This window comes from Colossoma macropomum, unplaced genomic scaffold (genome assembly GCF_904425465.1).
Source record: "Colossoma macropomum unplaced genomic scaffold, Colossoma_macropomum, whole genome shotgun sequence".
Lineage (NCBI taxonomy): Eukaryota > Metazoa > Chordata > Actinopteri > Characiformes > Serrasalmidae > Colossoma > Colossoma macropomum.
In genome coordinates this window covers 32,873,123-32,898,166 of record NW_023494804.1, presented here as the reverse complement: position 1 = coordinate 32,898,166, position 25,044 = coordinate 32,873,123, and the positions used below count along the sequence as shown (strand labels likewise).

The 25,044-nt window shown below is 39.3% G+C and overlaps 1 protein-coding gene across 1 annotated transcript in view; it reads right to left on the bottom strand.

Annotated features, from left to right (window-relative positions):
• LOC118824364 (protocadherin Fat 3) overlaps window positions 1-25,044 on the bottom strand; it is a 131,530-nt gene that overhangs the window by 73,835 nt on the left and 32,651 nt on the right. Inside the window, exons 3-9 of the mRNA XM_036594455.1 lie at window positions 16,499-16,560; window positions 10,785-11,099; window positions 9,013-9,223; window positions 5,002-5,073; window positions 4,219-4,355; window positions 1,544-1,819; window positions 65-275 (exon numbers count right to left, since the gene is read on the bottom strand). Coding sequence (XP_036450348.1) covers window positions 65-275; window positions 1,544-1,819; window positions 4,219-4,355; window positions 5,002-5,073; window positions 9,013-9,223; window positions 10,785-11,099; window positions 16,499-16,560 — 1,284 coding nt within the window. The remainder of the gene's footprint in view (window positions 1-64; window positions 276-1,543; window positions 1,820-4,218; window positions 4,356-5,001; window positions 5,074-9,012; window positions 9,224-10,784; window positions 11,100-16,498; window positions 16,561-25,044) is intronic.

Below are 25,044 nucleotides of genomic sequence, written 5' to 3'. Positions count from 1 at the left end.
AAAAAACATTTCATGAAATATAATGAGGGGGTGAGAAAAATGGGTTGCAATTTTTGAAACCCACCTGCTTCAATTGTGTATATCAGCTCCCCATTCCTGCCTGTGTCTCTATCCAAGGCTGTGACCTGTACAACAGGTGTTCCAGGAAGAGCTGATTCAGGCACCACCCCATCATATACTACACGTGTGAAAAAAGGACTCTGATCATTGGAATCTTCCACATTCACTATGATTCGAGCCAGGTCTCTGTAATATGGAAACTCCTGGTCTTTCACCTAGAAAATAAAACAGGATACAGTGGTAAAAGACCTAAGATATATTGTTATATATTTATATGTTCATGTAGAGACACCAATCAGGCATAACATTATGACCACCTCCTTGTTTCTACGCTCATTGTCCATTTTATCAGCTCCACTTACTATATAGGTGCACTTTGTAGTTCTACAGTTACAGACTGTAGTCCATCTGTTTCTCTGCATACTTTGTTAGCCCCCTTTTACCCTGTTCTTCAGTGGTCAGGACCCCCATGGACCCTCACAGAGCAGGTACTATTTGGGTGGTGGATCATTCTCAGCACTGCAGTAACACTGACGTGGTGGTGGTGTGTTAGTGTGTTTTGTGCTGGTCTGAGTGAATCAGACACAACAGTGCTGCTGGAGTTTTTAAACACTGTGTCCACTCGCTGTCCACTCTATTAGACACTCCTACCTTGTCAGTCCACCTTGTAGATGTAAAGTCATCTGCTGCTGCACAGGTTGTGTTGGTCATCCTCTAGTCCTTCTTCAGAGGTCACAGGTCGCTGCCCACAGGACGCTGTTGGCCGGATATTTTTGGTTGATGGACTATTCTCAGTCCAGCAGTGACACTGAGGTGTTTAAAAACTCCAGCAGCACTGCTGTGTCTGATCCACTCATACCAGCGCAACACACACTAACACACCACCACCACGTCAGTGTTACTGCAGTGCTGAGAATGATCCACCACCCAAATAGTACCTGCTCTGTGAGGGTCCATGGGGGTCCTGACCACTGAAGAACAGGGTAAAAGGGGGCTAACAAAGTATGCAGAGAAACAGATGGACTACAGTCTGTAACTGTAGAACTACAAAGTGCACCTATATAGTAAGTGGAGCTGATAAAATGGACAATGGGCATAGAAATAAGGAGGTGGTCATAATGTTATGCCTGGTCAGTGTATATATACATATATACTTAAAAAAAAGTTTGCCCCTAAAAAAGCAGAAAGGAAGAAGAGATAAACGACTAGACTACAATGAATAGTGATGAGTAACTGAAGCCAGTGCAATAGTAGGGTAGTTCCATATCAATATTTCTGTCTGACATTCAGCATCTATGAAATCAATAATGATGACATAATAATGAAGTTAACAAATTTCACTTTCTTCACTCACATTATTATATTATATCATATTATACTGTATATTACATACAGTATTATACGTCTCCTTGTGGAACAATATCTGCACTATATGTGCATATCTGTACTAAGTAGGGTAGCATACGTGTGTGTGAGTTCTCACCATAATAGTGAGGATATGTTGGGTGCGTGCCTCGTAGTCCAAACGATCGGCCGTGTACATGACACCAGTGCCCGGATTGATCCGGAACATGCGCATGCTGGCCGGATCGACGCTGCCATGGATAGAGAAGCTGAGCTTGGCGCGTTCATCTCCATCCGTGGCTTTGATGCGCAGAATCTCCGTGTCCGCTGGTGTGTCCTCTGAAATGGAGACTTCATACATGGGCTGGGAGAACACAGGAGCGTTGTCATTGCTGTCCAAAACCCTGATATAAACCTGGAGGGAGAACCAGTGTAAACCAACAAGCTAAAATATCTGCATTATCTCATATAATAAAGAGAAGCCATAAACCTGTATACGTGTCTAGCTCAGCTGTCTCTATATATACTATGAGCAGCCAAGTCCATTAGTGTGAAGATAAAGTGGAGCATCACAAAACAAAGGACGTTCAAGTATCTAACTCACAAAGCAAATAAACACACTACACATAAATAAAGAGCCAGTGTCAGTCTTGAGCATATCCAGCAAACAAAAACAAATGCTAAGCTTCCGGCCTTACATACATTATATACTGCTGTCGGAAGAAAACCTCGTCTCTACGTTTTTTGGCGTTTTTCACTTTTTGACATAATTTGAAAATGCCTGTTGCCCTTTACATTGTGTGTAAACTTCATGATGAATGGACCAAAAGAAACAACCCAAAATGGCTTGGAAAAAAGTCTGGTTCCATTGACTTACATTAAAAGTAAAGTAGGTTTTTTCCTTCTCCTGTAAAGTTACCATTTTGGAGATACAAGGTTTTCTGACAACAGCTATATATATATATATATATACACAGTTTCTATTGTGTGCCTTTCTTTTAATTTGTTGACATCACAATGTAACCTTAATGGTTTAACAGGTGACCAATAGCTGATGTCAAATGTATCTGATGGTTTCTGGATCTAAAGGTTTTCTACAGGAAACAGATCAAGCCAATTTCCATCAGAAAGCAAAACCATATTATAATGGTCCTAATTTTTATACGGTTGTTAGAACCCAAATTGTATAACTCACATAGTGCGCTACATAGGGAGCAGTGAGCCATTTGAGATTCAGCCTCAGGATTTTCTGAGGTCTGATCATATAGATGTTTAATATTGACCATTAATGGGCTCTTTCTGTTGCAATTTTCAGCTCTCTGAACTTTAACTCTGAAACAATAAATGACTTTGGAGTTATCTGCCTTTGCTGGAAAAAAAAACAAAAAAAACAAAAAAAAAACTTAATTCAAAAAACAACAATTTTTAATAAAGTTTAATTTTGTAAGTTACCTTTTTTTTTGTTAAGTTATTTTTACTTAATCAAAACAACCCAACTGCAGTTTGATTGATATTACCTGAAATGCACAATAAAATTACATGATTTATGAATGTACATTAAAATGAAAATATCTGTTTTTGAACACTCTTCACTATATATATATATACACATATATATGCGTGCACAGTCATATGGAAACGTTTCAAACACTCCCAGTCAAATTATATATTTGCGTGCCCCAGTCAAATGACAAAATTTGTTTATATTCTAAATGAGAATAAATTTACACATCCCCCTTCTGCATTTTTATTTTAATGCACAATTACTGTTTATTTGAAAAAATATATATATAAAATGTGGTCAGTGTAAAAATGATAGCATGGTCATCTTATGTGAAGTGCTTCAGTTTAAAATAGTTCATTTTAAAGCTTTGGATTGATACTCAAGGTTTCACTATTAGGTTCGGTGTCAGAAAAAGTGGCATTGTGTCTCTAACCAACTTAGATGTTCCAGATGAGTTCCTGTAGGTTTTTGACAGCATTCGCAATTCAAACAATGTAAACAATTTGCATCTAAAATTTTGCTCATTTATTATTTTCATTTTAGCTGATCTGTGGTGGAATTTTATGATGTAAATATCGGGTAAGTGTATCGGTGCTGTATGTAATGCTGCTGCTATACCAAAACGCTGTTGTATAATTATGCATGACTCATTGTGCAGCTGTTAGTTGCCTCTTACTTTTAATGTACAACTTTATGTGATTCATGTTATTTAAATAGGCAAATGATTGACATCTAGTTTTGGTGTTCTACTGCAAATAGTCTTCTTTTCTCTATTTTTTTTTTCTTTTTTTCCGAGTTTCCATTTCTCAGTAGCAGCTTTTTGACAGCAACTCATCCTTTCACACAGCTGTGGATGTTTTCAGATCTGAAGCAAGAGAGATTTTCTCTCAAAGATAAAAAGCTGTAAGTACTTTTATCTGATGGAGACAGTTTTTATGGGCTACCATGTCTTTTTATGGTTGTTAGGAGTCCAATTTTCTCTAAATATTTAATTAATATTAGGAACTCAGCAGAAACTTCTCCACAGCCAGCCAATTTGGCTGTGAAAAAATCTGAATTAGCCATAAAATAGTCATGATCAGTGCACCTCTAGTCAAAATAATGCAGGTCAATCTTTCATTATGCTGAAATTGACAGAATATAATATTTATATCACCCTTTACAAATGAGTTAACATCATTCAGAACAGTTCATCTGGATAAACTGCCCCTAGTGTTACTCAGTCTTACTAACAATTAGAAAAGGTAGTGTTTTCAGCAGTAGTTTGTCTGAAGCTTTTACAGTAAACGCTTATCACAGTATAAACACACCTGTGTAGTTGCTGTATTTGTCCCATCAGTCACCTGGACGGTCATGTTGTAGAGAGACTGAGTCTCTGCATCGAGAGGCCTTGCCAACACTACAGTCCCCATCCCTCTGTGGATGTCAAAAGGTCCATCATAGTTTCCTATCACAAAATAAACAAATAAACACATATAAAATAGGAGAACGATAGCATCTTTTAACTGCGAGAAAGTCTTTTGCGGACGGCATATTTATGATGTTGCTGTGATGTCAAGGTTTAGCTAGGGTTGATCAGCGCTATCATTCTACCAACATCATGATTACGTGCTTTTTCCGCTTCCCTGAGAAAATCCATTCCTATGTCGCGCAGCCGTCATCAAAGTTTTTTACGGATTTCATAACATCAGCCGCTTTATGCTGGCATCTTTCTCATCAGCTGCGAGCCCCTTATCGCAATCTGCCACAAAACAGCTGCAGCAGGTTCAGGCTCCTCTGCCGCGCTTCCTCAAATCATTAATTCCGGTCCACTCTGAAGGATGAGGGCAAACTCTCCGGGCATTTTTAGTATTCATTGCATGTATCTTATCCAATTCCACTCAATTTCCACCGCACTTTACTGAGATCAGAGGAGCTGGAGTCTGGCAGGTGTCTGAGTATTCACTGTTTACTGTAACAAGAGTTCTGCTTTTGCCCCAAGCAAGCAGAGTTCTTAAAGCAAGCATGGGAAAATCTGGAAACTAGATAAGCTGACCTGGAATGGCTAATGCAAAACGCAAGCAAAATAAGAAGAGGATATTTTTCCCCCCTGCCTGTGTTGGTTGTATAGTTTCTAGTACAGAAGCTCTGAGGAATGTAGAATGTCTCTTGTGTTGTCCTTCCACCTTTCAAAGACAGACAGACGAAGAGGGAGAAATAGTGAGATGGCAAACATAATGATAATAATGATGATCATAATTGTCCATCTGTGCTGAATTGAGGCTCATTTGTTGATATGTCACTGAAAAGCTTAACATGTGGGATCAGAAAAGCAAGTCGGCATCCAGGACAACTATATGGCTGTAAGTATGTGGACACCTGACTGTCACACATAAATGAGCTTGTTGGACATCCTGTCCAACCCCCAAAACCCCAATCTTTCCACAATATATTGGAGTGTGTCTGTGGGAATTCATGCCCATTCAGTCAAAAGAGCATTTCTGAGGTCAGGCACTGATGTTGGACAAGAAGGTCTGACTCACAATCAACATTCCAAATCACTCAACTGTCTAAAATGTCTTTGTATGCTGTATCATTAAGGTTACCCTTCACTGGAACTAAGAGGGCGGGCCCAAACCCTTAAAACAGCGCCCTCGTCTACCATTTTTGGCACTACACATTCACATAGGTAGCATTATCCTGGCATCTGTCAAACCCAGATTCATCCAGCAGACTGGGCGAACACATTTTCACTGCTCCAGAGTCCAATGATGCCATGCTTTACACCACTCCAGCCGACACTTGGCATTGCACATAGTGATCTTGGTCTTATGTGCAGCTACTCAGCCATGGAAAATCACTTCACGAAGTTACTGATGCACCGGTCTTGTGCTAATATTGCTTCCAGAGGCAGTTTGTAACTCCATAGTGAGCGATGCAACAGAGGATGGGTGACGGCCCCAGCCAGTGAGTTTATGTAGTCCACTGCTTTGTGGCTGAGCTGTTGTTGCAGGGCAGATATAGCAAGACAGACAGTTTACGAACTGTCTTGTGGCAGAGGTGGCATCCTATGACCTAGTGCCACATTCAAAGTGACCGAGCTCTTCAGTGTGAACCACTCTACAGTGAGTGTTGTAATGGAGATTACAAGGCTGTGTGCTTTATTTTTCACATCTATTAGCAATGGGTGTGTCTGAAACACCTGAACTCAATAATGCACACATACTTTGGACATAAAGTGTAGAAAGGCAAAAATACACTCACTGGTCATTTCGTAAGGTACACCTACTTTGTATCTACACTTATTATCCATTTTACCATTTTACCATATACAGTTACAGATTGAAGTCCATCTGTTTCTCTGCATACATTGTTAACCACTCATTGTCTCATTCCTCAATGGTCAGGAACCCACAGGACCTCCACAGAGCAGGTATTATGTGAGTGATGAATCATTCTCCACAGGACAGGTTTTGTTCAGTAATATAACACTGTCATGTTCCTATTACTCACAAATTTAATAACAGATGACATCGTGTTTGATGTCACGTCAGATTATGTCGTGCTAATTTTTGCCAAGTATACTCTAGTTAGCGATTACAGCATCAAGCATGCCATCTGTCATGACAGTTAACAGTAATGTTAACAAGGCACTTTTATATTACTGGATAAAATCTGTTATGACAATTCATGAAACTGAGCTATTTAAAAACTATCAACACTGCTGTGTGTGACCCACTCAGACACTTATTAAGGGCTTTTCAAAAATTCTGCATAACTAAATGGTGAAGATATCTGCCATATGTCTGAAACATTGTTTTAGAGTAGTTTTGAGAAGTTCGGGCCTTTTAATTTTAAATCTATTCATGCCAGGGAGGCACATGCAGGCTTTTATAAGGCAAAATAGTCCTCACATAATTTTTTTTTTCAAATTTTTATTTTACCATTATCAACACTATACATAAAAACCCAGCTGATGTTGGTTCACTGATGGCTTCGGATAGCAAATAAAATGACTATATTTGGGTTGTGGACATCTAAACCACTGGTTTCTATCACCACCACTGTAAAGAAATCTGTCAGTAAGTTTCTCTACAATTAAGCATTTCACATCAAACCACTCCGAATGACTTTGTTTACATCTAAGTGACTGAATTCTGTAGAATGTATGAAAAATCAACAGATTTCCCCTTTAAGATACTATTACCATGTCAGTGACTGTGCAGTGCTGAGAATGGTCCACCACCAAAATAATATGCTCTGTGGTGGCCTTATGGGGGTCCTGACCATTGAAGAACAGGGTAAAAGGGGTAACAAAGTAAGCAGAGAAACAGATGGACTACAGTCTGTAACTGTAGAACTACAATTGCAAGAGCACCTATATGGTAGGTAGAGCTGATCAAATGGACAAAGAGTGTCGATACAAGATAGGTGTGCCTAATAAAACATTAAAAAAACCATCAATGCATTGTTCAAAATATAGTAGTAAACCATGCATTCATGCTAATATTGCCATAAATGAAGCTTATAATGATCAGTCAGCATAATATCAAATTTACAGTTTCCTCCTTATCCTGAATGTAATCCATTGGCCCAAGCATGTTTGGTATCTGAAGCTTGCTTCTTCAGTTTTGTACAAGGCTAACATACCTATCAAGTAAAGTCAGCTTATTCACTAAGACTAGTTAGCACGGAGCAAACGGCATGCATAAATCATCACACAACTCCCTAAAACCACTCTAAATCATTAGGTAATCTTAAACAGACTTGATTTGCTTATGATTTCAGACATTGCACAACATACTGTTATCCATAAACATACACACAAAATTCTGGTTTCAAGATTTCTGCTACTAGCCTTTTGCTATGCAATGTATTTTAGTCCTTATTTACAGATAACAGCACAGCAGGCAGAGAAACTACACATGAGCCCCTCTGAGATTACTCAACATGGTTTGAGGCAAGTATGTGATGATTTAGGCAAATATAGGCTTCCATTAGCCTATTTTACAGTAGTCTTGTAGCTCCAGTGCAAACCGGAAAAAAATTATTTCCTGCGGAAGTTAACGAAAGCTCATCTCCCACCCACCATCCTAACCACCTTCTAGAGAGGTACTACAGAGCGCATCCTGAGCAGCTGCATTACTGCCCGGTTTGGGAATTGCACCGCCTCCGACCGCAAGACCCTCAGGCGAATAGTGAGGACAGCTGAAAAGATCATCGGGGTCTCTCTTCCCTCTATCACGGACATTTACACCACACTCTGCATCCGAAAAGCCACTAGCATTGTGACTGATCCCACACACCCCTCACACGAACTGTTCTCTCTTCCGCCATCTGGAAGAAGGTATCGCAGCATTCGGGCCCTCACAGCCAGACTGGGCAACAGCTTCTTTCTACAAGCCATCAGATTCCTCAACTCCCACGGACTGAATTGAAGGACACCCACATGGACCCACACACACATATACATAACACCCACACACACATATACATAACAATATGGGATTAACTCACTCCCCACTTCTTGCAGTTCTGAATTATGTCAGAAACACTGTATTTAAATATAATTACTGCATTTCACTGAAACACTTCATTTGATATGACTGCAGATCTGAATGCTTGCATTTTTGCACGTTTTACATCACTTTAACAATGTTAGCTGCTAGAATTACTGTATCAACCAAATACTGTATACTGTATATTGCTGCTCTGGCTACCTCAGTGACCGCTATGCTCATATATGATAGGCTATCTGCTAATCTGCTACTACATCATACTATGTTACATCCTCCTTTACACAGCTCCACATGCTCTCAGTACCGCGAACTGCCTGTGTTCTGTTTTGTATTTATTGTAAGGTTTATTTATTGTACTGTACTGTCTGCTCTGTGTATATTGTATTGTTCTGCACTTGTGTTCCTGTGTTGGTCCTGGAGGAACGTTGTCTCGTTTCACTGTGTACTTGTGTTTAGCTGAAATGACAATAAAGCCTGACTTGACTTGACTTGAAAAGTTAACTTCGGAGACGAAACTCATCTTCGCTGTTGGGGTAAAGTGAACATTCTGCAAATTAGATTTCTGTCAGACCATCACTTTAAACTCGTATCCATATTGAAGCTCACCAGTGATATCAAACCAGAGTGGTGTTTCTGTTTGCCGGACAGAGACGACTCCCACACTTTCAGACACTTTAGCGCTCTCTGACACTGTGAAGTTAAAGCTCGGCGCACTGAAGCGCAAGGCCTGTAGCGAGGGCAGTGGCTTCCGTATCCACTCGATATGCAGCCGTGCTGTCGACCACTTCTGAGGGCTCCCGTTGTCCGTGGCTTTTATCTGCAGAGTACAGAGAATGCATAATGAACAAGACAAACTGAGAGGTGTACAATAGATTCCAATTGGTTTTGGAAGTAGATAATAAAGAGGCTATGATTGAATTTAAAGTGATAGCTCAGCGAAATATCTAATTTACATAATTTTCCCTTCGCCCCAAATGTGGTTGATTGCCAAGACATGTTTGGTGTCTGAAGTTTGATTCTTTAGTTTTGCACTAGCTTATGAGGCTAACACAGCTAACAAGTAATAGATCCTCAAGACTACCAATGAACACCAGGCAAACTGTGCGCCTAAATCATCACACTCGCTTCAAACTGTGCCAAGTCCTGTCCATTTTATAGATAATAGTATGTGATACAGCATCAGAAAGTAAGTTCATTTGAGATTATTTAAGACAGGGGTGCTCAGTAATCAAAGGGCCAGTGTGGCTGCAGATTTTCTTGTTTGTACTTGTTTATCAATTGGTCAGTCTTCAAATTATTGATCATGTGAGCTCCTGCTTTGTTAAAATGACATCCTGCAGCCACACCGGCCCTTTGCAGATAAGACTGGACACCCTGACTTAAGAACTCAATGTGCTTTGGGGCAAGTAAGTACGACAGCGTTTTAGGGCCACTGTTAATAAAAATAATAGTAGTAGACTTCAAGAATAAAGTCGTACTATTTCGAGAAAAAAGTTGTAATATTAAAAAAAAAAAGATGTACAATTACGACATTAAAGTGGCAGTAATACCAGGAATGGTTGCAATATTGTGGCCAAAGGCTTTGCAGAGGGAAGGCAGCACCTCCTCATGTTAAATGAGGGGCGGTGAGTTGGTGGAGTTCTACTTTCATATCGATTCACCCATAAAGAAACACTCAGTCTCCCTGTCTCTCCTGCACATCAGCACCAGCCTGTTATTAGTGTAAGAACCGGCTGAAACGGCTGAGCAGGAAACTGTGTTTATCTAGAATAAAGAGCCAGACGGACTCGGAGGAAACTGTCTGTCTGCGTTGTTGAATCTCAGGCAGGGTCGTCTACATGGCTATCAGGGGCTACATCTCCCCCCATTCAAAGAGGGCATGAAGTTTCACAGACAGTGAGAATGATGATCAAAATGATCCACAGAGAGACAGGAGTGAGTGGAGCTCCGGCGCCAGTACAGCAACCGAGACCACAATGTGTTATAGCAGCCCCCCCTACAGTTAGCCCCCCTACAGTTAGCCCACTTTATCCTCCAAATATTATGACTTTATTCTTGAAATATTCCAACTTTTTTCTCGGAATATTGCGACTTTATTCTCAAAATATTGCAACTTTATTCTCGAAATATTATGACTTTCTTTTTTTATTAACAGTGGCCCTAAAACGCCGTCATAAGTAAGTGATGATTTAGCACAATGCTAATTGGCACATAAGCTTCGTGTTAGTTGTTAGCCACATTATCCTGGAAGCGTCGGCAAGAAACTAAATAAGCAAACTTCACACAACAAACATGTCTCACCTGACTGACCAAATTTAGGGTGAGGAGGGTCTTTTTTGTCAAAGTAACTTTTTAACATAGACACGATGGTCATGTACCGTAAGGATGTCGTAGCCTCCTGCTGTGACCATCTTCCTCGAGAAAACCATGGCAGTCTTGGTGTCAATGAAGAACTTGCCATCGTCGTTGCCCTCCACTATGCTGTAGGTTAGCTCTGCGTTGGGCCCCTCGTCCCGGTCGTAGGCAAAGACTCTGTAGACAGGGTCTCCGCGCTTGTTCCTGTCCCTCTCTGGTAGGCTGATGCGGTAAACTGTCTCAGGGAATTCAGGTTTGTTGTCATTTTCATCTTGAATGTGCACTATCACCCAGACTGTGGACTGCCTGGACGCATCACTGCCGTCCGTAACCGTCACCTGAACGGACATAAACGTTTCAAAACAAAGTCATGCAGGTTCATATCATCGCTATTGTAATAGACCCTCATTCCTCCAAAGCGGAAAAGGATTTTTCATTATCATTTTTCTCCATGTAATTTTGCATTCTATTCTTTCCTTCCGTATTCTTTCCTTTGGCTCATTTGTCATGAAATTTTCACGCGACGCAAAGGGCAGCTGTCTTTTTCAAATGAGGACAATTAAAAAATGAAACTAAGAGTTATTAGGCTTTTTATTGCAATAGATTCAAATTGATTCTACAAAGGCTCTAAATGGAATGATTAAAGCAGGGTTATCAAAGTGCATTTGTAGGGTGAGCACAGCACTTGAGGCGAGCTTGAGGCTTAATTGCTTTCCCATGTTATTTAACCAATTCAATAAAACACTTGATAATAAGCCTAGGTGTTGAATCAGACGTATTAAAGCAAAGAGAACCCTAAGCTTTCAGTGCTGAGGTAAAAAAACTTCATAGCCTACAAGATAAATATATGGTACAGAAGTCAGAATAATCTTACACTGAGTCTAGTAATGAGCTATCAAATAATTACATGATAGTACAGCTGAATTGTCAGATATCTTATCAAAACTGACCCTAAAAAAGGGCTTAATGACCAGTTCCAGTGCACACTCATGATTGATTACTTGTGGTCATATTCAAAGAATGCAAATGAGGCTCTAATGAGCCTTAGAGTGAAAGAGACAATAGGTATTACACAGCTGAATGCTTATGGTGATACTTTAAACCTTACACTATATATGCTTTACATTTTTCAAGCACAATATTAGTATTTGTGTTATGTTTGACTTAAAAGACTGTAAAAGTCATATAAAATGTAATTCCTTATTCTTGTCTTTTCTTTTTCTTGTACATGAAATTTATATGTTTAAGTTGCCAAATCATGGAAGAATAAAATTCCCGTTTGATGTAGTATGTAAACAATGTTTCAAGCAATTCATTCCCAATACACTACTCCATATAATATATGAAAATTATGCTGCAAGAGCTTTGAAAAAGATCTGCCAAAGATCACGATCAGTGAAGAGTAAAAGAATAAAGTGCTGCAAAATGTGGCCAGTTACACAGATAATAACAAAGGAAAGTTAAATTAATGGCATTTAGCTATTATGTCCATTTAACATTAGATTTAGCTGGTATAATAGAGCCCTCATACTCAAACCTGGATACATTACCAGTACACATTTACTACTATTATCCGGGCTTTGTGTCATTCAAAGTTGCAGCCCTTACAGGCTACTGGAGGCACACATTCACATTTGCCGCAATTACATATGATGTAACATTCTCAACATGAATGACCAGCAGTTCCTTTATTTCTCTATCATGTGCAAAATACAGTCTTACTACGTTTTCTCTTGCAGAGACTGAAAACTCCACTGTAAAAACAAAAGCACAACACAAACGTTCTGCTGTACTGGCGCTGCTGCATCACTTTTGTGCACACATGAAGGCTTCTCTCAAGTGGTTTGCCCCTACAGTCATGTACAAAATACACTCTCTTTTACTCAAACTAACATTAAACTAACCTAAAACATGCAGCAGAAATTAGTGATGGCCATTCCAGCTCTTTTAGATCAATCAACTTAACTCAACCATTAGAACCATTAGACTCTTTTGGCTCCCAAACATCTCTTCATTCAGTAGTTCTTCCTATTTCTAAATGTTTTTTCCACAAAACTAGCTAGAGCACTGAGCATTTTATTTTAAAAACTGACTGTCAGTAAGTTAATATACAATTAATTTCACAAAGCAAGAATTTTGGGCAAAATGCAGGCAAATCCATCAACCAGTCATCAACAATACAAGCAAAACTCAGAGGAGCTCCCAAGTGTAACTGTGTTCAAGTTTGCATTGAAAAAATTCATTCTATGCCTCACAGCGTTATGCAGGTACGCAGCCGATGGCAGCATGAAGCCACACAAACAATGGCATGGTGACCACAGCGCTGGCGAAAATGAATGATTATCAGAGAAGAGCTGTAGCAGTGCAGATTGATTATTTATTTGGGGCTCCCCAAAATAATCAACATCCGGTTTATTTCACTGCTGCGGTCGACAGCAAAAGTCTGGAAAACTGAACTCTTTCCTGAACGGTCCCTTTACCGCTGTGGCCTCCAGAATGATGCAATTTTACATGACAGCTCCACTGAAAACAATGGAATATCCAGTTTGCCATTGTCCATCTACCGCAAACATGTGAACGCAGCATAGCGTTGGCCCTATCCGGTAATTGGGAGAGACTACCAGGCAGCTAGCAGGTAACAGCTTTTCAATGCAAGTTGGCTCCCATCATTCATATTGAGCTGGCTTAAAGAGATGAGTGATTTGCAAATGACACATCACTATCAGAAACGTTCAGCTTTGCCCAAGTAAAAACATTTTTGCTGTCTTTCCGAGTAACACTGGCTTCTTCGATGACATCTTGATTATGGCTGGCAAAATGAAACATTTCTGTGGCACGTTTGGTTTTAATGTGAGCTTTTTAAAGTTTTCCTTAAGTGAAAAAAGTGTGTTTTGTATATAATTTTAGTAGCATGCTGCAAGATAGAAGCAGCAAAGCGTGCTGGCTCTGCATAAAAGAGATGCGACATCGCTGGTGGACGTATAAATGATAGTAACTTCAGGTTTAAATGCCGCACGAATCTTTCTTTTACTCATCAGTGCTGAATGCAGGGATATACATCACTGTGACAATTGTGATGTCTGGCAGATCTCGCTAAAATCTCATGTAGAAAGTCATGGTGAAGTACCAACTTAGACTGCAGCGGATGTTGCTATGCAAACTTTGCTTATATCGGAAATTAAATCACGCAACTACAATCGTGCAACTAGCCAATTTAGCCTAAAAAAGTTTAGCCCCGCCCACTCCCACTGAAGTTATAAGGAGTGTTTCATCCTGGACTGCTTCTTGAATGAGACTCAACCAGGCAAAAATGAACTAAATAAACAATCAAATGATACATTAAATTACAGAAGAGGAAAACAATAAAATATCAATTACTAATCACTCAGGTCTGCATTGACCACATGGCTGCCTAAACTGCATTACGTTTCTGCACGTCCACTCATACGATAGGATATATTCATCAGAATTACATCTGACTTGAAATTCAGGAAGGCTTTTACCATCGAACAGCTTGCAGAAATCATCTAGGATGAAATGCCACACGAGTCGACACTGCAAAATTTGCATGGGAGAAGATACAGCGTTCGGGATTTCACAGCGAGGGAGTAAATAAGCATGAATAATTCTGCTTTAGCGGATCAATGCATACATTAAGTTATAGGATATAATAAATCACACTTGAGTGGTGAAGCACAGTGTGTGATGGATATGAAGGAAAAAAAAGGAAAGTAAGATATAAAAAAACGTTTTTTACATAGGATGAGGGGTTAAACACGGCGTATGCTAATGAACATCACAGCCTATGAATGCACTTCTGCGTCTGCTGTCTTCACAGATCCATTAGATAATAGCCAGTGAAAGGCCCGCAGGCCGCACTGATCAGCATACTGCCACACAGAAGGGGTCTCTTGATCTCACCCACAGTTTGAGCTCGGGGCTGCTGCTCTAAAGAGTTCAAAACCATGTCACATGATCGTCAGGACAAAGAAATTGATGCTTCTCCCTCCAGTTCGTGCACGTGGGGATGTAATCACGGGGAATCACGCCCATGCTATCGACCCGCGCCGCTGACCAACTCTGACCACGCTGATCAATGACCGCTTGTTCACCAGACTGTGTCAAAATCTGAATAATTCCACGTGTGTTCCATAACAGGCCTCCCTGTCACTTTTACTGGAGGTCTATTGCTTTGCACTGCCCTCATCAAGAACTTCATTACAAAGTCATTAAAGTGCACAGTAATGGCTCTTATTTTGCCCTGTATGCAATCTATCCTGCTTTAAATAATCAATAGCATATAAGGGCCTGTCCTTTTCCTATGCAAAGTGCTTTTTTTTCCAGCTGAAAGATGCGCTCATGCAACAAATCAATGGACAGATAATGTAAACATCGCGTATTGCTTGATAAAATCAACAAAATACTGAAAACAACACAAAATTCTATTCAACTCAATGCTTTTACATGTAAGACGGACGATTCTCACAGTTATAGCGTGGCTGAATCTGCAATGTAGCAAAGCAATAAACCATTTTAAGAAGAAATGATATGATGAAATACATTCATGTTTAATAAATTAGCTGTTATTAATATTATTATACTAATAATATTATTTAATGCAATTAACAGCAAATCCTCCAAAAATCCAATACAGTTCAATCTAATCTTATTCCTACACCCAGTAAATGAACAAAATTTCCTGCAAAGTATAAACAGACTATACATATTACATGCTAACAACATCCTAACATGACAGAGAAGTGGGAAAAATAAAAATGTAAATAATCTTTATTGTTGGGATGCTTGAATGCTTTTGTGCCAATGTTTGTAATCGAATCTGAAAGAAAGAAAAAACCTGAACTTGTGTGAGAGAAACGGTTTGGTTAGAAGATTCTATTTATAGCTCACACAAATTACTTGCTCTAATAAAATCATCTTAACTTTTTATTTTGTTCATAAATTATGGTAAATGCACATGCATGAAACCATAAAGCACTGTCATTACACATAAATGTTTAGTGTAAAAATCTGTTAATTTTAACCCGTGTTAAGATAACGCTCCTCACATGGTATGTCAGCGCCAAGCTAGAAGGGTTAGGTCAGCGTTACGTTGGATTTGATGACAGGTGTAAGGTCTAGATGAATATAAGTTCACAACAGGCATGTAAGTACATGCAAAATCTTCACTCTGTGTTTACTTTGAGTTTTTAGTAATTCCTTCTGTGAAGGCTTGAACTTCAAGTTTGTCTTGGATTGGAAAGATTGGATCGTTAGCCTGTTAGCCGGTTAGCTTTCTACTAACTTGCTCAGTTAAATCCAATCAGTTAGAGAGGGTCTGTTAAGCTGCTCACGTGATATGCACTGCGCTCGCCGCTTGTGTCAGCGCCAAGCTGTTTTCACACCACTCCAGTTAGATACAAAAGTGGGCAGCCCTCTTCAGTAAAACTAGCCCTTTAGGTAGTGACAGGACCAGACACGCCTACTGCCCTCCTATTGGCTGTGCTGAGACTTGGTCTATGTCACGCAATAGTTGAAAACATTTAAACATTATATGGTCTGTCGCTGTGGACTGTATTCTGCTGCACTTTCCAAGCTCTGAGCTCTGCACAGAAATACCTGTGTCTGCACTACGCAATCAACTGATAATGATGTGTTTGAAAGACACATGGTTCAGTTTTAATGTTATGACGAGCTTTGGGAATGTGGGTAGATATGAAAAGCTGAAAAGACACTGTACCTCTAAAAAGTGCTCGGCCTGCTGCTCTCTGTCCAGTTTTCTTGACGTTGTGGTGATGAGTCCTTAAAGAAACAAAAAAGTTTCGTCATACAAGGCAAAATATTTCAAACTATCAAACCATTAAAATAAATGCTTTCATACCTTAATGTGATAAACTTGGCCAAAAAAAAAATGTAATGAAACTAATCTTTGTTAAAGCTTCATGTAAACTATGTAAGTTTTGGGGATTTGGAGACCTCTCTGGTGGAAATAAGGAATTGCACGCAAGCAGAGGAACAGTCTGTAACACTGGTTGTGCGTCAGACCCCTTCCCTGTTAAGATGAATCTGGTGATTGTAAGCACACTGAAAAAGTATTCAAAGAGAACTCAGTCAAAATTTGGTGAACGATGTGTTTTCTGAGGATTACCTAATATTGTCATCATACTCTTTACTTTAGTCCTAAACATAATAGACATCCTGAGGTAAACTGGCATCACCCCATCTCTCTATCCGAATAGTACTTCCAACAGTATATTGTTGCATTTGAGGCTTAATCATTAAGCTGGATCTCCTTTTTGAGCCTGTAAGCACAACGTTAATATTTAAAGACGTATGATGTGGTCCGAAGTTCTCAACTGCAAAATCCAACCTACGGTTTCAGGCTTTACAGGGGGAGACGGTCTGCTCTATGGCGGATTTTCTGTTTGCATCACTGCACCGCTGTTCCCACCCTTACCACTGCACTCCTGTTGAGTTCTTTAAAGATGGAGCCAGAAACTTTGATTTTTCTTTTATTTTTTCATTTATTAGAGATAGAGATGCTTCACCGCCGGCCACTGATGAGATTGGGGTTCTTTTACATTTGTATCATTTGCTATTCGTCTCAGTTGAAACCTAGTACTTATATTTAAAAGTGTCTCCGCAACCACCATTCGCTCCTCTTCCGACGCCGTCATGTTCTCGAATCATCGCCGGCACGCAATGAACCTCGGGATATGCTGGCTGGTGAAGGATCCACCCGTTGAATCCTTTGTTGCCATAGAAAAGAAGGACACATTTCTTGACTGCATATGAAGGAGCCTTCAAAATGGGACAGCCTAGTTGCGCCGCTGTGATGCAATCGGCCTTCAAATGCAGACTCTGAAGGACACAGCCCCTGAATTGGGACACAGCTATTATCTTGTTCAAAGGCAGGGATACTGACAGGCCTGTTAAATGTTGTTTACCCTGATTGGCTATTTCTTTCTGAAACAGCTGTCAAGTTTTCGTTTGTACTTTCCAGTTGGTATAGATTTGTGTGAGTTGTAGAGAATAACATGCAAGCAAAGTAATCAGTAGTGGGATTAATTTTTCCAGGACATAATAAGTAAATAGTAATTTTGAATGGATTACTTATTTAAATTACTTCACAATGGCTGTTGCTACTGTTTTTAGTTATGCAATGTTTTTTATGTTTCATTTTCATATATAACAGTATGTCATACAGTTTTAAATAACACAAAGTCTAACTGAGATTATATAATAACCTGATGCAAGTGTGTGATGATTTAGACATGCACTTGGCACAATTCTAATTGTTTTCTATTACTTGTCAGCTACATTAGCCTCGTAACTCTAGCACAAAACTAAAGAAGTAAACTTTGGACACAATGTCTAGGTTGATTAACTACATTTGGGTTAAGGAGGGAAAAGGAATAAATGTAATTTCCCCACAAACTATCGTTTTGCCATGAAATGAACAAAAGCTCTACAGAAGACTTTGAAATCAGAATCAGTAGCAATTATCAGTCCATTTGCAAGTATATGCAGCAACACGGCAAGTGGCGAAATCCAGCATGGTTGTAGCGTCTGTGTGGAGTGGAGGAGGGAGGGGGCAGCAGCCGTCGGAGCTCAGGGGGCTTCTGGCATAACCCCATTTCACAGATGGCAAGAAGTGGACTTGTCAAGCTCTTTTTCAGAGCCCCCTGTGGCCTTCAGAAAGCCTTAAAACCACCTCAAGACCCAGAGAGGTCCAGACTGGAGAGATATTTTGGAATTTAAACTTTTCCTTCAGGCTGGAGACACCTGGTTGGAGACTAGTTAAATAACGAAGAATGGGTCAAACGACTTGACCTAAAATACAACTGCGGACACAACATTGGGCTTCATGAAGTTATGCTTGTGACTTATCACACACATCATCATCAGAGCCCAACTAATATATAAATTGGCCAACAATACTGGTTGATGCTGACAATCTATGGTTTTATTAGTCTCAATCACAGACAATGACGGTTCTGCCAGTGGGGAACCCAATGTGTAGCATTGCAAAAGATATATAAACACCTTCTGCTTGAACTTTTCACTGTATGAAAGTTCAATAAGAAACAGAAGTTAAGAAGAATCATTGAAGTTAAGACAAGATCTGGCAGACAAAGAAAAATCTCTGGAAAAAAGCTCGTAGACTGTTCAGGTGTGCAAAGCAAAACCCCCACATGACTGCCAAGGAACTACAGGTAGATTTGGCTGAAACGGGAATAGTGATGCACTGGTCCACTGTGCACTTGTTACATCAACTACATGGAGGAGTCAACATCTGTTCCTGCTAAAGCCTGAGTAGACTGATAAATCAATGTGATGACAATCTGTGGACAGATCTGAAACACACATGCAAGATGACCTGTGCCTGTTTCTATATTAGAAGCATTATTGACTGACATTGTCAAGTGGTTTTAGTAAGACACAGATGCAATGGATTAGAGTTACATATTGAGATGGCTGGATGACCCAATGTCCTGTCAGTGCAGCACCAAAAAGGGTTATGATGTTATGATGTCAAGCTTCATAACAATAGCAGAACTCTTTTGGTGCTGTACAGAGCCATTTTCAAAAGGGTTCTTTATAGAACCATCTACAACACATTCACCATCGCTCTGAAGAACCATTTCACCATGCAAAGAATTATTTCAGCATTAAATGGTTCTATATAGAACTCATGGTTCTAAATAGAGCCATACCTTTTACTAAAAAAACGCTTGAAGAACCATCTTTTTTTAAGAGCGTAGTTAAAGGAACTAGTAGACTTTTAATACTATTTATTAATGATCATAGTAGCACAAGTTAAGTATAGAAACACGAAATAATTAATGTAAATTATAAGCTTTTTTTCCAAGTTTGAAGCAGTTATCTTGTTAGCGATTGCTAATATTCATATAAAGTGAGCTAAATTATCTAGCAAAATTATCACCTCTACAAAACAGCAAACTATCTAACTAAAAGCTCAAAGATGAGTTATTGATCAGCTAACATGGACAACTTTGGAGGTTATTAGTTGGCAAAAAAATTAATATTAAAGTGAGCTAACTTACGTTCCTTATTAAACTGGTGTTAGTTAGCCAGCTGGCTAACTAATATTCAGCTTAATTAGCTAGCTTACACAACCTGCAGCAGGCTAGCGACCAGAGTAGTCAGACATAGTAGGTAGAAATCTAAAATAATGTCATAAAAGTACATTTTAAACATTTAACTTCATAAATTCTGAGGATAACTGCAGTGAGACAGTAGCAATGCAGCAGAGGCATGAGAGAGAGAGAGAGAGAGATAGAGAGAGAGAGAGAGAGAGAGAGAGAGAGAGAGAGAGACAGCAAGACACACACATCAGAGAGAGAATATGTCTATTGTTGAAGTGCTACACTGAATATATTTTACGTTGTTGGAGTCTCTTTTTCACCTTATAATAATGTAGCACAGCTTATTTATCCTACAGTTATACTACCTTCCTCATATATGTGTCGTGTACATAGTACAATACATTTTCCCACAGTTACGAGTTCTCACACTGATCTAGTACAACATATTTATACTATGGAATTAACCTGTTCTGATGCTTATTCTTTCATAATTATCAGCTGGATATATTTTATAACAACATGTTCATGATACTGATGTGGCTTATGAAACCTGTACAAATATCTGGAACTAACATTCATGTAAAACAGTGTACTACACTGTATTACACTGAAACAGCTGCCTTTATGTCAACCTACATTTCATATAATTTAAGCATTTAGAATAATAGAGATCAAATCAAATCTTGAAGAGTCTGGTAAAGTTTCCATCTCAATGTGACTTCTTGTCCACAAATACTGTGCTTATTAAATTAAAGAGAGCTTTCATAATTAAAAAGTTCTATCTGTGTTTGGTCTATTCCAGCCTATTTCCAAATATCCTACAATTGAAACATTTAGCAGTCAAAAGTAATTCAAGGTAATGACTTTGTTAGGATAGGAATGTACAAACTTGTACTTTGCCAGAACCCCAATTCCAAAAAAGTTGGGACGCTGTGTAAAATATAAATAAATGTAAATAAAAACAGATTACATAGATCGGCAAATCTCATAGACCCATATTTTATTCACAGTAGAACATAGAACACATATCAGATGTTAAAAGTGAGATATTTTACCATATCAAGAAAAATCTTAACTAATTTAGAACTTGATGGCAGCAATGCATCTTTAAAAAGTTGGCACAGGGTCGTATCTACCATTGTGTAGCATCCCCTCTTCTTTTAACAACAGTCTGTAAACATCTGGTAAGTGAGGAGACCAGTTGCTGGAGTTTTGGGAGAGGAATGTTGTCCCATTCTTGTCTGATGTGGGATTCTAGCTGTTTGACAGTTCTGGGTCTTCTTTGCCAGATTTTTCGTTTCATGATGCCAAATGTTTTCTATTGGTGAAAGGTCTGGACTGCAGACAGGCCAGTTCAGCACCCGGACTCTTCTTCTGAGAAGCCATGCTGTTGTGATGGATGCAGTATGTGGTTTTACATTGTCTTGCTGAAATATGCAAGGCCTTCCCTGAAAGAGACGCTGTCTGGATGGGAGTATATGTTGTTCTAAAACCTCTATATACTGTTCAGCATTGAAGGAGCCTTTCTAGATGCGTAAGCTGCCCATGCCATAGGCACTAATGCAACCCCAGGCCATCAGAGATGAAGGCTTTTGAACTGTGCGCTGATAACAAGCTGGATGGTCCCTCTCCTCTTGAGTCTGCAAGACATGGTGTCCGTGGTTTCCAAAAAGAATTTCAAAATTTGATTCTGATTTGATCTGACCACAGAACAGTTTCCCATTTCGCCTTAGTCAATTTTAAATGAGCTTTGACCCAGAGAAGACGGCAGCGTTTCTGGGTCCTGTTCACATATGGCTTCTTCTTTTCATGATACAGCTTTAACTCGCATTTGTGGATTGCACGGCGAACTGTGTTCACAGATAATGATTTCTGGAAGTGTTTCTGAGCCCATGCAGTGATTTCCAGTACAGAATCATGCCTGTTTTTAGTGCCGCCTGAGGGCCCGAACATCACGAGCATCCAATATTGACCGTCGGTCTGTCCCTTGCGTACAGGGATTTCTCCAGATTCTCTTTCGATGATATTATGTACTGTAGATGGTGGGATATCCAAAGTCTTCCCAATTTTACGTTGAGGAACATTTTTCTGAAATTGTTCCACAATTTTTGGATGCAGTTTTTCGCAGATTGCTGAACCTCTCTGCCTCTCTAAAATGCTCTTTTTATACTCAGTCATGTGAGTTAGTTGCAAATTGCTCCTCCAGCTGTTTTTTTGTTAGTACCACTTACTTTTCCAGCCTCTTGTTGCCAGTGTCCCAACTTTTTTGAGCTGTTGCTGCCATCAAGTTCTAAATAAGTTAATGTTTTTCATGAAATGGTAAAATGTCTCACTTTTTAACATCTGATCTGTGTTCTGTGTTCTATTGTGAATAAAATATGGGTCTATGAGATTTGCCAATCATTGCATTCTGTTTTCATTTACATTTATTTACATTTTACACAGCCTCCCAACTTTTTTGGAATTGGTGTTGGATTTTGAAAGTGAATGCTTTGAGTCCTATACATAAAAACTGCAATGAATGCAGATAGAACCTTTTCATTTGTGTAAAATGTATGTGTTTGTTAGGAGAAAACATCCAAAAGGAAGCAATGATGAAGTAGAAGCTTTCACTCAGTGGAAGTGCACTTTTTGTCCTAGTTTCAGAGTTTCGTTTAAAAGCCAGACAGTTATTTCGTACAATAACAATAAGGGTTGCACTGTCTGGCCTGTGCTTAAACCCTTTTCATGCGCCTTTTCCTGGACCGCACATGCCTCTGTCATTGTTACACTGCGTGAGTGTGACGGCTCGGCGATGGGATTATAACGGCCCCCCCCCCATCTCAAACCTTTCCTGGGCCGCTGTGTCGCCCCATCCCGTTACCGTGGCAACAAAGAGCGGAAGAGCGCAGCTGAATTGGCGACAATTCCCTTACGTGTGACACCCTGATCCGGAGAGACTCAATTAAACAAATTAGAACAGCTGCGAACTATCGCCACGACACACGTGCACAAAGAGAGAGAGAGAGAGAGAGAGAGAGAGAGAGAGATAAAGTGCAAGCAAAGTTAAAGTGTGAGCGAAAGCAGCAGTCGTCGCCTGCAAAGCATGAAGAAGTAATTCGTAATGTGTTGATGGAATTAAAATTATGACTCCGGCATTAAAAGCTAGCAATCAAAACCATGTACCACCTAATCCACATGCACTGAAATGAGTGTGTTAAATTAGGCAATAACTGCATATATTAATGTCTCACTGATCTGCGACCCACACACAATCCAAAAGCATAAATCTATATGGACAGATATATTAACGTCTCACTCATCTGCGACCCACACAGAATCCAAAAGCATAAATATATACAGACGTTCCAGCATCAGGAGGAAATGTACTGTATATAAATGCATTTCCCATTACGAAAGGCTCAGTAATGTGCACTATAAGGCTTAAATAAAGCAACACCGCTGTTATGTGCTCACCCCCAGCTGCTCCATCCCCACACTACCTCTCCATCACCTGGGTCTGCTACCCAGACAATCACAGCCTATATACAGTCCCTATATAGAGTTTCCCTGTTTGTCTTTTCAAAGTCTTTCATGAGCTTTAGCCTCAGAAGTCGTGGTCATCACCAGCAATAACAAAAGCATGGTGTAATTCAATATCAATTAGGTCAGTGAAACAAGCAGAGAAATTCTGTCAGAAGACTCTAAACCTTCAATCAATGCCTCGTCTGTGTTTGCAAGTGAAGTTGACATGTTTTATTATGATTTGAATTTCATTAGAAGTTGCTGTTCTGTGCAGTAGCCCAGCATGACCTAAATAATCTGCTTTTGTGAAGAACAATAAAGACATCATCAAATTTCAGTTTGAAATATCAGACAAATACAAACATAGCTGTTATTTTTTTTTAGAGAAATAGTTTTGTATACTTTTATGATTCCAATGTCATCATGCCTTCCTGCATTATAGTCAGTCTTTTGTGTAGTGGAGATTTGAACCAGTCAATACAAAATGCAAACATAATTTATTGCATAATTCCCTGTGTAATTACTAGAAGTGGCGAATCTAAGATTTTTTTTTTAATGTGGTTCCCACAGTTTCTGTTTAGAGGCCAAATAAATGTCTTCAAATTCAAGGAGCTCCACAATTATCTCATAATACCTCTGTATTCTATAATAATAAGAACATTCATTAAGCATCAACCACTCTAATGATATAGCTCATCCCATATTATTTAGTGTGTTTTACATTCAGCCGCAGACATGATAACCATCTAATCATGAGGCTGAGGTTTAAACTACCATATTCTGACATGCAAACTTGTAAGCAATAAAACAATGTGTGTTTTTGAATCTCATCCATCCCCTTAAGGGGGAGTCAAGGGACTTGGTCTCTCAGGAGAATTTTTTTGTGATTTTAATGTGAAAATAAAGCAGTATGGTGCAAACGAGCAACTGCCTTAGAATGATTCAGTTCACTGAGTTCAACAGCTTAGGAAATATTAGTCATATTAAAAACTGTACTGCTTTCCAGTTCAGATTTTTTGGCTTATTTGTTAAAAACCTATTGCTTAAGATACCAAGGTCAATGTCCCAATTTGACAGACTCTCCTTTTAAGACACTTCCTCAATAGTTATTATAAACAGATGCCATTCTAAAAACTCCAAAAACACTTATCATGTGTGTTCGATCTGCTGAACGGTCTATACTGGCTCCACAAGGCGTGGGGTGCCTGGACCCCTATGATTGCCATTTGTGATATAATACTGTATGTAGACGGTCACTTAGCTCTCATAGTGGATCAGTCCATGAAAATCAAGATGTTCTATATCAGTTTTGAATAAAACCAAAGTGTTAGCCGACTGTCTCAGTTAAAACAATAATAATTCACACATATTAACATGTAAACAACATTCATAAGCTACTGAAAAAAGAAATTATACATGTGAAAATGAAACCAACTTCACTGCTTACAAAACTTTTCTCTTTTTTTCACATTTCTTTTCCTTTCTTTTTCACAAGTGTTCCACTTTTCAGTATCATTAAATCCAGCCCTGCAGCAGTCTAAAAGCTCTCACCTTCTAAACTTTTATAATATAAAAACACAATATTTTATCCATATATAAACGGCTCTGGTCTGCTGCTGGGGAAAGGGGACTCTTCTTCATACTTCTCCTTGCTGACATCAAGGATCAAAAT